At 40.4% G+C, this 17,629-nt stretch overlaps 1 protein-coding gene across 1 annotated transcript; it reads left to right on the plus strand.

Annotated features, from left to right (window-relative positions):
* Positions 1-1,576: 1,576 nt before the first annotated feature.
* mrc1a (mannose receptor, C type 1a) lies at positions 1,577-17,581 on the plus strand. Its single transcript, XM_054751481.2, has 30 exons — positions 1,577-1,768; positions 1,836-2,237; positions 2,615-2,788; positions 2,909-3,064; positions 3,148-3,261; positions 3,343-3,483; positions 3,564-3,743; positions 4,366-4,523; positions 4,602-4,718; positions 4,807-4,922; positions 5,027-5,175; positions 5,297-5,496; positions 5,580-5,695; positions 5,792-5,873; positions 5,977-6,118; positions 6,213-6,251; positions 6,734-6,897; positions 7,036-7,100; positions 7,389-7,489; positions 7,564-7,703; positions 10,734-10,842; positions 10,954-11,120; positions 11,234-11,339; positions 13,600-13,832; positions 13,913-14,078; positions 14,182-14,334; positions 14,417-14,533; positions 16,366-16,524; positions 16,852-16,884; positions 16,959-17,581. The coding sequence occupies exons 1-30, from the start codon at positions 1,699-1,701 to the stop codon at positions 17,195-17,197; spliced, it is 4,308 nt and encodes a 1,435-aa protein (XP_054607456.2). The 5' UTR covers positions 1,577-1,698; the 3' UTR covers positions 17,198-17,581.
* The last annotated feature ends 48 nt before the right edge of the window (positions 17,582-17,629 follow it).

Here is a 17,629-nt window from a genome sequence, read left to right on the forward strand (position 1 = left end):
TGAAAACAATTTAAACAGGCCTAGAATTTCCAACATTCATTTTCAAAATAATTAAAGCATTTTAGATCTAACTTACTGCTACTAAAGCTTTCCGGTGAAATATAACCAAATTTGAATTTGCAAAAGAAAAAAAAACTACAAGATCTTTAAACACATAACATTATTTTCCCAAGCCGACTAGGAGCTCTTAGCTAATTGAACGTATGTGTTAAATGACATTTGCGTTACTTTCCATTATGTTTATGTACAAATGTTATCTTTAAATACCCTCAACAGAAATGGCACTTTGAGAATAAACCTGTGATGTCACTTTAACATTAATTGCACATTTATTCTACCATTATAAAGTTCAGTGAATATGTAAAATAATAAATCCATGTTGTTTGTGAGATATTTTTTTTTATTTTTGCTAAGTTAACTTGATTAGAACACTGCTCATTTTTATTGATGATATGTTTATTTTGCTAAAAAAATATATATCTATATAATAAAGAATCTTTTCTTTTGAAAATGTAATTTTGTGTGGATATATATATATATATTTTTACCTCTACTAAAACCGTTATACTGGAATTTATCCCATTTCTTCCAAACTACTCCCAGGAACAACAGTTTCCTGTCATTCTAGAACATTCCCATCCCACTGAAAACTCTTCAGAAGACGCAATTTCTCTGTACTGTAATATTTTTTATTAAGTTGAAAAATGACTAATTCAAACAAACTGCTTACCCCCACATTTAAAAAAATCTGCATTTTACACTTTAAATAATCAAATGTCTAAGGTCTAAAATGCATCATTTCATTCTAAAAATTAGGTATTAGTTTTAGCAGAAACCTGGTTCAGTAGCAGCGACTCAGAAATCCTTCTAGATCGGCTAACATCCACTCTTACAGACGGATCCTGCAAAGCATTTAAGCTCAACAATGAGAGGTTGATGGTTGAAAGCTTTATAAATATCAATGTTTTTAAATGTGCCTTTATTCTTCACCAGTAAAGCGATTCCCTAGAGACCATGGATGCAGGGTGATGTAAAAGCGTTGAAGGCCCAAAAATATATATATTTTGGAGATCTTGTCAAAGATGGAGCTTTTCTGCAGCTGTAATGTGACAGTGGTCAGGTCTTCACTCACTTCCTCCAGTAGGAAGCAGGATTTCCTCCAGCTCTCAGCCTACTGACTTAAATAATTTTAATCTTAACCTGGAGCCCGGTGCACGTTTTGAGAGCAGGTCCTGGAAAAAAATCCTGTCTAATCTCCTCACAGCTACATTTTAAGACAACAAAAGTTCTTGTTGAATGATGTAAGCTTTCTGGGTTTATCTCAGATAACGTATTGATAACATTTTTAAACCTGGAAAAAAGTGCTTCGATAAAGTTATTTAGAAATTTCTCCTCAAATTTCTGTGTTTCTCTGGATTCCCCCCCACCAAACACCCTAAGCTGACTTTTATGACTTGGAGGTGAAATCGTCGTTCCTCCTCTTCCCCAAAAAGTGTAGTGAAAGCTCTTGGAAGTTGTAGACATCCAACCAACCACAGCTAACCATGTGACAGGATATCCATCACTGTAGTTAAGAGGAGAGAAACACCATGACTTTGTGTCATTACCGCTCTCTGTTGTGCACCTCTGCACACACCAGTCCCATACTCTCATTACTGAAAAACTATCTTCAAACTAAGTCTAAACAACACTCTGAGGATGTCATCCAGGTCAGAACTTCCATTGGTTCTTTGTCTCCTGCAACTTGTCTCCATCTCTGCTGACATAGGTAAGTGTCTTAAGCACATTCCTACTCCAATGGTGATGTACATTACTTTGGTTGTGTTCTTCTCCAGACAATGGCATCTTCCTCATCTTCAACCAGGACCACAACAAGTGCATAAAAGCAGAGGGCGCCACATCGGTAACTCTGGATCAATGTGATCCCCACGCCAAGGAGCAGCAGTTTCGCTGGGCCTCTGAGTCTCGCCTTCTCAGCCTGTCCCTCAAATTGTGTCTGGGCGCCGCAGAGATTAAAGACTGGGTGAAGGTTCTCCTCTTCGAGTGCAACGAGAGCAGTGTTCTTCAGCACTGGCAATGCAAGAACGAGACCCTTTTTGGTCTTAAAGACCAGGACCTGCACCTAAACTATGGCAACCGTAAAGAGAAAAATGTAATGATCTATAAAGGCTCGGGGGTGTGGAGTCGCTGGAGGATTTTTGGCTCTCAGGGGGACCTTTGTTCAAAGGGGTTTCAAGGTAGGTGTCTTGCGTCTGCAATAAACAAATTGAATTATGCTTCTGCAGTGGTTGCTAAACTGGAGGACCCTTCGGTTTTTCCAAATCTGGAAATGTTTTAAGATGTCTCTACATTAATTAAAAGGTATTTAATATTTAATTAGGTCTTTTAGAATCAATCTGATAGTAAATTTACTTTATTTTCAGTGACAAACAGAATGAAGACTACTTTCCTGATTTTTTTTTACTTTCCAAGATTTCTGAAAAGGATCTGCTGGGAAAGTAAAAAACTAGCCTGGAAGTCAAATTAAAGCAAAGCTATATAAAAGCAAAAGATGAAGGTAGAAATGTCCTACGAACTGTGATGATTCTTTCCATCTGTAAATCTGTCTCCTCAGAGGTTTTCACTATTGGGGGGAACGCATTCGGAAGACCTTGTCAGTTCCCCTTTAGGTACCAGGAGAAATGGTACGCTGAATGCACAAAGGATGGCCACTCAGATGGACAGATGTGGTGTGCAACAACAAGAGATTACGACAAAGAGAAGAAGTGGGGGTTTTGTGCAACCAAAAGTATGTGCAACATAACTTTTCAACCTCTAATTCCTACATAGTTTACATCAAAAAAATACATGTCTGCTGTTAAAAAGGACCATGTAGTGTCACTGGATGTAAATGCTATGTATTCTTTAGCATCGACTGGCTGGAACACAGACCCAGTCACTGGAGTTCAGTATCAGATGAACTCACAAGCAGCTCTGACCTGGTCTCAGGCCCGGAGGAGCTGCCAGCAGCAGGGAGCTGACCTCCTCAGCATCGTAGAGCTCCATGAACAGTCGTTCATTTCAGGTAAGAAGCGAGCTGACCTTCTGCCATCTACATAAACGATGCTTCTGAATTTGATCTTCTCCTTAATGCTTGTGTTCATTCAGGGTTGACGAATCATTTGGGAATTTCTCTCTGGATCGGGCTGAACAGCTTGGATTTTGAGAGCGGGTGGCAGTGGAGCAACGGGAACCCATTCAGATATTTAAACTGGGCTCCTGGTTAGTGAGGACATTAGTATATGATATGTTTGATTAGCACAGGAGAAAATGAAGTTAAGATGTTCTACACGAATCCAACAGGCCATCCCTCCTCAGCACCTGGGCTCACCTGTGCAGCTCTAAATGCTGCAAAAGCATCAAAATGGGAGAGCAAGTCCTGCGACAAAAGAATTGGTTACATTTGTCGGAAAGGAAACTCAACCAGATTGCCTCTACCACCAAGTAAGTTTCACACTTGAAATGCAAAGAATCTGGTTAATCGTTAAAGTCATGGTCATAGTTAACTGATTTTGTTCCTGGAGGTAAAGGACCCAGCTTCTGTCCCAGTCACTGGGTTCCTTATGGAGGAGACTGTTACTACCTGGAGAGGACTAAGAAGATGTGGAAGGATGCTTTGGCTGCGTGCCACAAGGATGGAGCAGATTTGGCCAGTATACACAATATAGAGGAGCAGAGCTTCATCATATCCCAGTCTGGTTACCGTAAGCACACGAATTCCCACAATCGAACATACCAGGGTTTCTTTATTTTAAACTATCTTTGTATGTAGTTAAAATGCCATTGACCCTCTGTGGAGTTCAATTATTGCTTTTCATTATTTGCTAGTTTTCTGTTTGCTAATTTCTCTATGAATTATAGTTTCAAGGTTTGCTGTCTTGCAATAGGCCACTGTGACAGAAATATGGGAGGAGCCAACTCTTTATGTGGTGCGATACTTTTAAATTGGCATACATCTCAGCGTACTGGAACCTTTCCCTGGCGTTATCGGTAGATTTTACAGCTATTTATCTGTTTCCGAAAAAATCCCTAACCCTAAAAATTTCAAATAGTTATTTCCAAACAAATATGAGACAACATTTGAAAATGTGTAGAGGAAAAGTGTCCATATAATATTTCCAGAGAAAAGTCCAAATGCTATTCCAAAAATTAGAGACATGGGGTAAAAGTGATGAAAAGAATGTAAAAAATATTAGTTTCTGAATAAAGTTGAAATGCTGAGATCAATAAAAGAAAACAAATGTTGAGGAGGAAAACAAATTGAAAATGTTATTGTAGGAATAAAGATGAACCATTTTATTTTCATCTGCATTATTTACATCTCAGTACAGACAGATGTGCTTTGGATCGGCCTGAACGACCAGAAGAACCAGATGCTGTTTGAATGGTCCGATCACTCCCACGTCACCTTCACTCAGTGGCAGAGTGACGAGCCATCCCATGATAACAGCTTCCTGGAAGACTGTGTCCTCATCCGGGGAAAAGTAACGTCCATCGTTGTTCAAATGTCAAAAAAATTCAGCTGCTCTACTTTTCTAATTTCCCTAATTTCTCTCAAACAGGACGGAAAGTGGGCGGACCACATGTGTGAGAAGACGTATGGGTACATTTGTAAGAAGAAGGCCTCTGTTAAACCATCTGAAGGTGCCCAGCAGGAAGTCAACCCAGGATGCAAGCTTGTGAGTTATTGTTTTCCTGTTGATAACACTGGACTATAACATAAAAACTGTATCAGCTTCAGAAGTTCACAGTGGTTTGTTTTTACAGGGTTCTGTCCGATTTGGCTCCTATTGTTATAACATAGGAGCTGAAACAAAAACCTTTGAAGAGGCGAAGCAGGCATGCTCAGTGGCTGGCGCCAACCTATTGGACATCAATGATAGGTAATGAGTTAAAGGGTTTACATCAGTTTTCTACAAACCAACGGTTGCAAATGACAACAAATGAACGACCTCAGGAATAAACCAAAGGCTTTATTTTTGTTCAGATTTGAGAACGCTTTCCTCATCAGTTTGGTAGGACTGAGACCAGAAAAGTATTTCTGGACAGGTTTGTCCAACGTGGAAGACATACATACTTTCAAATGGACAACCATGAGAAAAGTCACCTTCACTCATTTCAACGTGGGCATGCCAGGTAAAGCAAACATCCCTCCTGTTAGCTACAGCTTCAAAAATACTGTGGTTCACTTCTTCATTAATGAGTTTATTTAATGTATTGTGCTTTTTACTCTCTTTCTTTACATGTTCAACTAAAGGCAGGAAACAGGGATGTGTTGCCATGACCACTGGGATTTTTGCAGGATTATGGGATGTTATCAGCTGCAACAACAAGCAGAAGTATATTTGTAAGAAGCTGGCAGAGGGGGCCCCGGTAACCACAGTTCCTCCAACCACCCCAGCTCAGAACTGTCCATCTACATGGACCCCTGCTGCCAAAAGGAATGTCTGCTACAAAGTAGGAGGACAAACTGCTTTCAAATGATATGCATACTGTTTTATAAACCTGAAAAATACCTTTTTTCCGCATTCATCAAAAAGCTTTACAGGGAGATGAAAGAACACAAGAAGACTTGGCAGGAAGCAGAAGACTTCTGCAAGGCCATGGGTGGACACCTGATGAGTATACACAGTTTGCTGGACCTGGAATATTTAGCGTATGCTTACTTCCATTAACATCTTGCATATGTCAAAGCTACTATCAGGCATTGTTACTGAAATTAGGTGATTTTGTGTTTTCTACTTTCTTAAAGATATCAAATGTCTGACCCAGCATGGATAGGTGCCAAACTAAAGGGTACCAATGAAGGTTATGCCTGGAGTGATGATTCAAACGTAAGTGGCATCTGATTTTAATCCACAAATAATGTACTTGGTTGCTGATTTCTTGTTTTAAACTTAAGCATTACTATGTGCTTTTCCTAAATCTCTGACCTAGTTTGGCTATCAAAATTGGGGCTTCGGAGAACCAAACAACCACAATGACAACGAACATTGTGCAGAAGTCAAGTTCTACGGACGTCACTGGAATGATCGGCACTGTGAGGTCTATAATGACTGGATTTGCCAGATACGCAAAGGTAAAACCTCAATGAATTCCACAAACTGAGGTGATTTATACATACTTTGAAATTCTGTTTGAGTTGGTAACGATGACGGTTTTTGTGTTTTCAGGAGTTACACCCAAACCTGAGCCTGCCTTGGTTGTTGAAGGTAGGTTTCAGTGATGGTCTGAATGATTTTCCACTATAATACTGAGACAAGAAGAGAATAAAAAATGTCTGGTGTTAGCATTTTACCAATTATGATGTTGTTCCCAACTTCAACACCAGACAGCCGTTGGCATAGTTAATGACAAATGACTTGTATAGGCCTTTGCTCAGTCAGAGGACTCCAAAATGCTTTACACAACAAGGCAAGGACCATACAGTCAGTCATTCACCCACTCACACCCACATTCAAGCACAAGTGATGATGGGCTACAATACAGCCACATCTACACTGGGGCACACTGACAGAGACAACGCTGCCGAACATAGGAGCCACTTTCACCAGGCAAGGACACAACAACTGATACTGACAGAGCCTGGGTTTGAGCTGGCAACCCACCAATTACAGGGCAAACTCCTGACCCCTGAGCCGCCCTCACCCCCCATAGGTTATGACTTCCTGTCAGCTGTTTATTCTCCTTGCAGAGTACAACACCACAGAAGATGGATGGCTCATATACAACGACAGTCATTACCTCATCAGTACTGACACCTTACCAATGGAAGCTGCCAGAACCTACTGCAAAAAAAACTTTGGTGAACTTGCAGTCATAACAGGAGAAAGTGAGAGGAGGTTCCTCTGGAAACAAGTGAGAAATACATTTCATTATAAAACAGACTAGGTCAAAATGATGTTGCATCTATTCATACACCAAAGCCCACTGGTACAAATGGTTAACATGTGGGTTTTAACAAATGTAAAGCCCATTGTGTTTATGTCCATACAGATAGCCAAAGGTGCAGAAAACCAGTACTACATTGGCATGATTGTGAATCTGGATAAATCTTTCAGGTAAGTCAAACAGGATTATTAAAGTGAAAAACTCAGAATATTGGTCTTCAGTATTTGGCAGAAGTGTGACATTGTGGCATCATCAAGTCATCTCCATGTTCTTGTTCTGCTCAGCAACTGAACCAGGTTAATTCACTGTGCTGATTGAAATCACCTGGTTTAATTGCTGAGCAGAACAAAAACATGACATGGAGATGACTCGATGATGCCACAATGTCCCACCTCTGGCATTTGGTCTCAATCAAGTCTGTGTGCATAGTAGAAATTGTAAGGTTTTCTTATTTCTAGTTGGCTGGATGGGACACCAGTGACTTACACTGCTTGGGAACGCAATGAGCCCAACTTTGCCAACAATGAAGAAAATTGTGTGACTATGTACAAGAGCATGGGTGGGTCTAATACAGAAACTTATGATAATCAGTTGTTTTTGTAGGTATTAACTAATAACTAAACTACACTTTAGGGTTCTGGAACGACATTAACTGTGGTTCAGAGCATCCCTTTATCTGCAAAAGAAGCAACAATTTTGTCAACACAACTATGGCACCAACAACAGTCCCTCAAGGAGGATGTTCACCTGAGTGGGTTTCCTTCCAACGAAAGGTAATACACAAAAGCATCCAGCAAAGATGGACACCAAGCACAGCATGCCTATTTTTATGACCAATTAATTTTTGATACTTTAAAACCAAGTTTTACTGATCTGGACTCAGATTCTAAAATCTGAACTCACGTAGTTCTTGGAGCACATTCTGTTGCTGAACCTAGACCTGATCAACTGCAGCAACCTCAGATCATGGCACTGTCCCCACAGGCTTGTACTGTAGGCATTAGGCATGATGCACCCATCACTCTGGAACAGGGTCCATTTGGACTCATCAGACCACATGACCTTCTTCCATTGCTCCAGTGTCCAATCTTTATGCTCCCTAGCTAATTGAAGCCTTTTCTAGTTTGCCTCACTGATCAGCAGTTTTCTTACGGCTACACAGATGTGTCCCAATCCCTTTGGTTCCCTTCACATTGTGCGTGTAGAAATGCTCTTACTTCACAATTAAACATAGCCCTGAGTTCTACTGTTGATTTGTCTTCTATTTGATTTCAAACGTTTAAGTGATCACCAATCACAATCATTCAGGGTTTTTTTCTTGACAATTTTCTTCCTCAAAGACGATAGGTTTCCACTAAAAATGTACTTACAGGGACTTTACGGAGTTTTGCATTTTCATGCTCGCGATTGCCCCCTCAGGCCAAAAGCGTAATGGCAGCTTCTATAGTAGGCTTGTGCACGAGGCGCGCATGCTGTACGTGCACACTCCTTAATGTAACAGCTGAGACAGTCAGCTCCGTGTGTGTGTGTGTGTGTGTGTGTGTGTGTGTGTGTGTGTGTGTGTGTGTGTGTGTGTGTGTGTGTGTGTGTGTGTGTGTGTGGCCCAGAGGACAGAGGACAGGAGAACGCGCAGCTAATTAATAAAATAATTTGGTTCAGTACCTTTCTCTCAGCACAGCCAACAAAGGTTTAAGATGGGTCAGTCCTCCTGCATGCTCTTGAAAAATTGTTCCAAAATGAAAGTTGAACCCACATCTTTTTTATCTGTGAATGCAATGCCGTTCGGCGAGTCTCAAATAAAAATTTGGGCATGTAAAAAAGAAACTCTAAATAAACTATTATCCCATCTAGAATCGAACCCGGGTCTTCTGCATGAAGGTCCCACATCCAACTAGGCAAGCTAACACGCCAGGGACATTACTTGTATCTGTACCTTTTAAGAACGGTTCGAAGGGCTATGCCTGAGCGTGAACGCGCATGAAGCAGCTTGCTCGACCCAAGCAGCTCTCTTTTTCTGTGATTACAGAAAAACAGGCAATCACAGTAAAAATGCCAGGGCTCATTCTACAGTACCAGGGCATTGCAGGAGAATGTATTAAGAAGAAATTTATTATTTTTATACATGTTTTGGCTGTCAAACTTCCATAATGCCCCTTTACCTACTCACCATACTTACTATACTTCCAGGTTGTAATACTGCGTTGGACAGTTCTTAACCCAACTTCAGTAGTTTTTGCAATCTCCTTAGATGTTCTCTCTGCTTGATGCATGCCAGTGATTTGACTCTTCTCAAACAGACCATCTTTTCCACAGCCACCAGATGTGTCTTTCCGCATGGTTGTTTAAGAAATGAGAAGCAACTCATTGTACCAGTCAGGGTTAAATAACTGCTGAAAGATAATCATCCATGCAGTAATTATCCAATAGGAGGCCCGTACCTATTTAGTTAGTTAAAACAAGGTGGTGACCCCGTTTTCTTTGCCATACAGTGTATGTGAAACATGTGGCACATATCAAACAGGATAAGAAAATAACCTTTATCCTATTCATTCATTCATGGGACGATGCTGGTAAAAGAGTTAAGTGGTCCACTGTAATTGGAAGGTTGCTGGTTTAAGCCCCACTCAGTCTGTCGCTGTTGTTGTGTCCTTGAGCGGGACACTAAAGGTGGTTTTCCAGGAACGCTACTCAGAGCAACTTGGACCGATGCAGCTCGACCCGACCACTGTTTCCAAGGGCACGGTTTGGTATTTTTCCCTCTACTTTGTCCCCTATTTTAAGTCCCTGCTCCGTTGACCTGGTAAGGCTGAGTAGGGCGGGCAACGTAATTATGGCTGCTGACTGGCTAGGGGGCAGAGTCACTGGTTGCTCCAGAGTTTTTTGCTTTCTGTTTCTCTGCCTGCAGCCATTTCCTGGTTCAGAGTGTGACAAAAAGCCATAAAACTGAGCAAAATGTCCAGCAACAGCAACACTTTTCAGCTCAGTTGTGTTTCTGTGGAGCATACAAGTTACCTTACACTGTTAACTGATCACCTCATGTTATTTTGTCATGCGAAAAATCCCCCCCCCCCCCCCCCCTCCCCCTCCCTCTGCATCTATGAGGGGCGCATCCCCTTTGGGTCATGGAGCTGGCATGGGAACAAAACTATACTCAGATGGACTGATTTAAACCACGCTGTACAGAGCTGTTTTAGGCTGAGTAGCGTTCCTGGAAAACCACCTTTAACCCATCTTGCCTGCTGGTGGTGATCGGAGGGACTGGTGGTGCCTGTGTACGGCAGACTCACCTCTGCCAGTATGTCCCAGGCCAGCTGTGGCTACAATGTAGCTCATCAACACCAGGGTGTGAACATGTGTGTGAATGGATGAATGACTGATTGTGTTGCAAAGCACCTTGGGGGGTTCCTGGATGCTAGAAGGCACTATTTCAAATACAGGCCATTTACTGTTTTTTTTTTTTTTTTGACATCCAAGGATATAAAATAGATAGACGTGACTTGGGCTTCCTATTTCAGGGAGGTACTTGGCTCCTGAAAGGAAAAGTTGTCCCTTTAGGCCAGTCAGGTAAAATGAAGAAATATACATTACCACAAAGTTTGGTAAAATTATCTGGAAGTTGTCAAAGTGGAAACAGACCTATTGTCTCAGTCAGTGATGAGTGACTTTAGTCACCGTTATCAAAGGCTAATACCAAGAAAAGATTAGATTGGCTTCAGTTCTTATACTTAGTAAAATGTGTTGAAATACTCTACACTTTAATGGGCATTGGGAACTAATACAATACATTTTTCTTCTTCACATAGTGCTACAAATTATTTACGGGCAATAACAACAAGAACTGGAGGGATGCCAGGACGTATTGCATCCAAGAGGGAGGAAATCTGGTGTCCATAGCCAACGAAATGGAGCAAGGTCAAACGTACTATCAATGTTGATGCATGTTACTGTTAAGTTCATAAATTTTGTTGTTTGAAAATGTATTACATTTCACACAACGAATACAATTTTTGTGTTTTTGTACAGCATTCTTAACAACCCAGTTGTTACATCACAATGATGATGTGTGGATTGGCATGAATGATATGAACCGGGAGATGCATTTTGTGTGGACAAACGGCAAAGCCATCACATTCACCAACTGGGCTAAAGGCCATCCCACATCAATGCCTGTTGGGGGTTATTTCAATGAGGTTATTGTTGTTTCTTGTCTTTTCCTTCTGGTTAATCAATAAAAAAACTATGAAGGACCAATTTTGTGCATTTTAAACCAGTTTTAAAGTTTAAATAATGGTGTATTTGACAGGTGTTTGACTGTGTCATCATGGTGGGGAGCACCAATAAACTGAAAGGACAGTGGAAGGTGGAAGACTGTGGTCTAAAACGTGGCTTCATTTGTAAAAAAAATGTTGGTGAGAACTCACAGTTTCTTGCGTGAAGCAGTAATGCTTTACAGCAATCCATGTTTACACCTCAGGACAGATATGCTAGAGAATAGAATAGAATGTATTAATCCCACAGTGGTGAAATTCACTTGCTCCAGCACCACATATAGAGAAATGGAATCACTTAAATAATAACAAGATTGCAGGTAAACGCACAAAGGCAATAAGCGTAATAGAGTCATTATAAACTTCAACCACTAAAAGCAACAAATACAAAGAAAAATTGGGTTTCCAGAACTATGCAGCATAAGGAACACAGACATACTAAAATCAGGTATTTATTGAACACATACTGAGTATTGCATTGATGTTACTGTGTACCAGGATAACGCCAGTACCAATTAAACGGAGGAACTATACACTCTTACTGCAGAGGGGAAGAATGACCTACGGTAGCATTCTGTTTTACATCAGGGATGTCTCAGTCTGCCTCCGAAGGAGCTGTCCATGGTCTCCAAAGTGGAATGCAGTGGGTGGGAGGGGTATTCCAAGATGGAGGTCATCTTCACCAGCATCCTCCTTTCACACATCTCCTCAACTGAATCTACTTGGCAGCCTAGAACCAAGCTAGCCTTTTTAAACTAGCTTGTTCAGTCTCTTTCTGTGTATACCTGGTTAGCATTTATAGTAATATGTTTATCATGGTGGCGCCTCAGAAGAGTCAATCTTATGGAGCTAAAACAAACTATAAAACAAACATCTGATCACAATAGGAGTCAAACAAGAGTCAATGAAGAAGTTTTCTGAATCGCGAGAGCCCAAAGACAAATAAGGATTCAAATTGGATGCAAACCTAATGATGATTCTATTGTGCTTAAAAATACAACTTTAATATGTTTTGTCTGTGCATGTTTTAGCTTTCTCTGGGTTTGTAATTATTGCTAAATATGATTGTCAGATGGTAGTGACCGCACCCCGTTCCATCACTGATCAATCACTCACCCTAGACCCACATAAGCTCTCTTCTTACCTCATTCGTTGATGCTTTCTCATCTCTACTCGAGGTTCTTGTATCATACATTGTCGAATCCTAAGCGTGCCACATGTACCCTGGCTACCGCTGAGCAGTGCTGCCAGCCAGCTGACGCCACCGGCCAGCAGTCTTGCCCATGGTCCTATGAACCAGCCACTTGTAGCTGGTAGACTAACATGCCCAAGGACATCTTATATTGATCAATGTCTTCGAAAATGTTTGTGATCACCCAACGCTCATACTTCCGTGTTTGGGTTTGCCGACAGGCTACAGCCTTTCCCTGTGGTCATATGATTCCTCCTCACAGGATCATTGTCATATTTACTCAGTTAGTCAATTGTAAAGTGGCTAGCCAACATTCTAGTTTTGGAGTTTGCTTCCAGCACAATTCCTCCATGCTTTAGACTGTGAACACAGCTGGTTTGTTTGATTTAGTGACGAATCGCTCCTGTAGAAACTAATAAAGGCTGAGGAGACATTTAAGCTGTTAGATTAAGATGTTAAAAACACAAACTGACAGTGGGAAAGAGAGGTTCAGCATCATTTTTATAACAGTGAACTAAAACTGACTCCAGGGGCTACTAAAAGCAAGCCAAAATTGCTGAGTGTTCTTTTAAAGCGAAACATTGCATTCACTGTCAAAAAAACGAACCTGAAACTCTCCTCCCTGTGTGCTCATGTTTTCATGCTTTCATCCAGAGCTACCAACTTTTGCAGCTTTCCATGTGGGAGAGTGGGGGTGGATGACCCATGTATTCACCACCCTCTGCTGTTCGTGAACAAGGGGGGGACACTCATTTCACCTCACTCCATTGTCCATGAGAGCATGTGAAGGGGTCAGATGCGTGTGTCTCACTCTCATCTCATGAGGAAAGCCCTTTTAATCTAACTGCTGAAATGTCTCCTCAGCCTTCATCAGTTTCTACTGGACCGGTTCATCACAGTCAGCAGTGTTCACGATCTAAAACAAGCAGGACTCGTGTGTCTGAACTCTAGTGATTCAGAAAACTCCTGATGTTTACTCTTGTTTGACACCTAATGTGGTCAGACGTTCTTTTTTTTAGCTTCATCAGATAAATGTTTTCTTTGTTTCTTCGGAGGCTCCATTATGATAAGCATGTTACAATAAATGCTAGCCAGGTATAGCTCGTTTGTTATTAATGCCACCATAAATGTTTTCTTTTTTTCTTTCACTGCCTTACTACAACTAGACCTTTAGACACTGACTAAAGTACCAGAATCTTGTCCTCTCAGACTCCCAGATTGCAGTACCAGCCACTACTGTGTCATCAAAGACCTTTCACAAGATTGGCAATGACTCCTACAAGCTGGTGACCCAGAAATTGAGATGGGATGAAGCACGAAGAGAGTGCCAGGCAGATGATGCAGATCTGGCCAGTATACTGAACCCTGTGATCCAGGCATTCATCACTCTGCTGATTTCCAAGCACAAAGAACCAATTTGGATTGGTCTCAACAACAATGTGGTACTCATCTGCTTTTAAATAAGAGCATCAAGCTCTAAAGGTTTCTACGATAAAAAAATTGTCACTCGTATCTTTTTCAGACTGGAGGACGCTTCAAGTGGGTTGACAACTGGCTTCTTACGTCTACCAAATGGGGTGAGAATGAGCCAAAAAGAAACTATGGCTGTGTGTACATAGACGTGGACCAAGCATGGAAGACAGCGCCATGCACCAGCACCTACTATTCTATTTGCAAAAGGTCGCCAGGTCAGGCAATCACTTTGTAACTTTTTTGCCTTTTAGAACAAATAATGCACATGGTTCACTTATAGTTCATGACACTGGGGGGGATGTCTTTCTCTTATTTCAGAGGTACCTCCAACTGAACCACCACAACTTCCTGGGAACTGTCCAGAGAGAAAGGGTTTTAGAAACTGGATTCCTTTCAGAGGCCATTGTTATTCCATTCTTAGTTCAATGGTAGAACACTGGGCCTATGCATCCGTTTCTTGTATAAGAATGGGTATGTTTGTGAAGAACACTGCTGGTTTATTGATACATTTTTGTTTGCATGAACTGTAACAATGTGTCACTGCGGTTACCAGGTGCATCATTAGTGAGTATCGAGGACCCTGTTGAGGGGACATTCATACAACAGAATCTGGACATTCTGCAGGACGGTGTAAAAAGTTTCTGGATTGGTCTGCACAAGTCCTATGATGGTGAGTATACTGGATTGAAGTTTAGAGGACATATGCAAAACTCCAGTTTTACAGTCTTTTGAGCTGCCATGTGGTTCTCTACTGTCTCTATTGGCACTCCTAATTTGGAAAAAAATAATAATAACAAAGACAAAACATCAATTTTGTGACTAAACGAGTCATTTTAACCACTTACAGAATGTATGATTGATCTTGTGCAAAGAACATCATGAACACGCTTTGTATGGACCATAAGACTTAATAAAAAAAATAATTTTATGTCTCCTTTAAAGGTGTGGTTCATTAATTTAATCAGTGTACTTGCAGTGGTCTCTAGTAGTAATGAACGCCTTGTAAATCATACTCGAGGGGGAAAAATACAGCAGTGCACCATTTCTTGGAACTAAAAGTTGTTCACATCACAGTTGAGCTTCAGACGGCAGGTTTTGGAGTCTTATTTCCTGATATTAGGACAACTTGCCTCGGATTGGATAACAGCAATGACACTCTTCCACTAACTTGCAAAGTTTATGTTTTATCTTCACAAATAACATAAGCCTGGAGGAGCTTCTGCTGTGTGGTGATGTTGCCAATGCTATTGGTTAGCTTCTACTAGGCAAGACATCCACTGCTGATTCCCGGACGTTAAAACAACAACAGCCTTCCCCATCGTGAGTCAAGATCGGTGCAATAAAAGTTTCAGCAAAGGGTCAGCGGGACACAGAGTGGACAGGCTTCTGTTATTTTGCCAACTTGCGTTACTTGGTTCTTTAATAACAGAAAAAATAGTTGTTCTTTACCTTGTTTTGCTAACACTTTGGTTAATTACTATAGCCACCTCCTACATTTATTCGCAAGCGTTAGAGGACGATGTCACCCTCTGCTGCCCGCACCCTCCTCCTCAATGACAGTCCCACGCGTGATCTAATGTGTAGACTCCATCGTCTCTCTTCATGGTCCTGGGTCCATGTGTCCTTATTTTTATGGCTTCTTTAATCCAGCTTTTGTATTTTTGTTGTTTATGATCCTTGTTTTGTCTCAGTCCATATAATGATTTTCTCTTGTGCAGTGGTCTGTTACGGCTGATTTCTTTATTGTGATTTCTGATTCTTGTTTTGCTGCTCTTGTGTGTCTTCGGTTGTGCTTCCTTCTCACATTCCTTTCTATGTTCTATTGTTCATGTGTTGAGTTGCCGTCCGGTTTCTCCTATGTATGTTTTATTGCAGTTTGCATTGTATTTGGTATATGACTCTGACTGATTTATGTCCTGCTGATATCTTGTCCTTTGGGTGTACTAGTCTTTTTCTAACTATTAAGTGTGGGTTTAGTTGGTGTGTTTATGTTGTGTTTTTTCATTGTCGCTATTATTTTTTTCTGTGATGCCTTTGATGTAAGGAAGAGTTATCACTGGTTTTGATTCTTGTTTTTCTGGATTTCTGGTTTCTTGTTTTTGTTGTGATTTTCTTTCTTTCTGTTGTTGTTTGCTTGTTGTAGTTCTGAGGATGGCTATAGTAATTAGCCTAAATGTTAGCAAAACAAGATAAAAAACAACTTTTTTTCTATTTTTTAAAAGAACCAAGTAATGCAAGTGGACAGGCTTTCCAAATCCTAGAGTTTCACCATCTATTTTCTATCAGAAGCTAACACAGGAAATAGGTGTAGGAGACTGTTTTCATGTTCAGCCTGCATGAAAAACTCAGAGTGACAGATTATAATCAGAAATAATCATAAAAAGGGGTTTTCAGTGAACCACACCTTTAATTGTTGTACTTGAATAAAGAGAGTACATTTTCTGAGCTGAAGTTTAATGTAGCTACTGTCTTACTCAGTTTAGTCCTGTTTCTTTGTTTCAGGTGATTGGATGTGGATTGATAACAGCATTTTGGACTATACAAACTGGAAATCAGGGTTTCCAAAGTCAGAGATGTGTGTCGCCATCCATTCTGACAGTGGACAGTGGAGCACAAGACCCTGCTTCGAATATAAATCTTACATCTGCAAAAGACCTAAAAGTAGGTTCCTGGTTTTATCTGTCTGCAACTCTTTGCAATGAGTCACAATCATTGTAGGTCTTTGAGACCCATTTTTAGCATCTGACTTTTATTTTAATTGTTTTTAATATATCTTAATTTTACTAATGATGTTTAATTTTTGTGTTAATGCCTTTTGATCACATCTTAATTAGTTTTAATGCTTCTTTAATCTCTTGACATGTCATTTTGGATATGTGTTGTTCAGCACCTTGGGCTTCCATAACGGAAGTGGAAGGTCTTATATAGAAAAGTTTGATTGATTCATTGACCCAACAGTTTCTTATGCTGTTTGCATTATTTTTGTAGTTATAAACCCCACAGAAAAGGCTCCATCTGCTGGTAAGTAAATGTACATGAAACCAAATTTATTCCAAGGCATGTCTCAAGTTGAAGTTCTGCTTGTGTCTCCTTAGCTCCTGTTTTTCAAGAGGTTTCACATGGATCGGCGGGCATCCCTGTAGCTATAGTGTTAATTATAATTGCTTTAGTTGGACTTGGGGCCTTCTTCCTGTTCCGTAATCGAATACAAATACCCACACCTGTCCTGGGAGAGTGCACGTTTGACAACAAGCTCTACTTCAACAATCCAAACCGAGCTCCTGTGGACACTAAAGGCTTGGTGGTCAACATAGAGCAGAACGAACAAGCATAGAAAACATGAGACTAAAAAGACTTTGGAAAAGATCTTAAAGAAATGCTCCAGTGTTATTTTCATCTTTTTCAGAAGCAAAAAGATGTTAATAAAAATTATAAGTCTGACGTTGTACTTAAGTAAACACAAGATTTTACATACTGATGTTTTTAAAAGCACACTAATAAAAATAAGTTTAATGAATTAGCAAAAACTTGTTGGGACTGTTTCAATCAGTGCAACCAAGAACGTATGTGTACATGTTTAAACTCACCAAAGGTTAGCTTGTTTTATTACAAATCAACAGATCTTTCAAAACTAAAGTGTTGTGAATATTCTCAAGGGGCTGTTTGCCACTCTCGTATTTCCTGGTGATTCTGTAAATAAAAGTTAAATAAGTTAAAATAAATTGATCTGTCTGTTTAATTCTGTTTCTATTGACACAACTGTTTA

This window comes from Nothobranchius furzeri, chromosome 7, assembly GCF_043380555.1.
Source record: "Nothobranchius furzeri strain GRZ-AD chromosome 7, NfurGRZ-RIMD1, whole genome shotgun sequence".
In the NCBI taxonomy this organism is placed as follows: domain Eukaryota; kingdom Metazoa; phylum Chordata; class Actinopteri; order Cyprinodontiformes; family Nothobranchiidae; genus Nothobranchius; species Nothobranchius furzeri.

What these genes read in the sequence shown, in the direction of transcription:
- mrc1a (XM_054751481.2), top strand. Translation starts at nt 1,699, where the DNA reads ATGTCATCCAGGTCAGAACTTCCATTGGTTCTTTGTCTCCTGCAACTT. An exon ending in GGGGTTTTGTGCAACCAAAA is followed by an intron (nt 2,789 to 2,908) that starts GTATGTGCAACA and finishes TGTATTCTTTAG; the next exon opens with CATCGACTGGCTGGAACACA. An exon ending in CAGATTGCCTCTACCACCAA is followed by an intron (nt 3,484 to 3,563) that starts GTAAGTTTCACA and finishes TTGTTCCTGGAG; the next exon opens with GTAAAGGACCCAGCTTCTGT.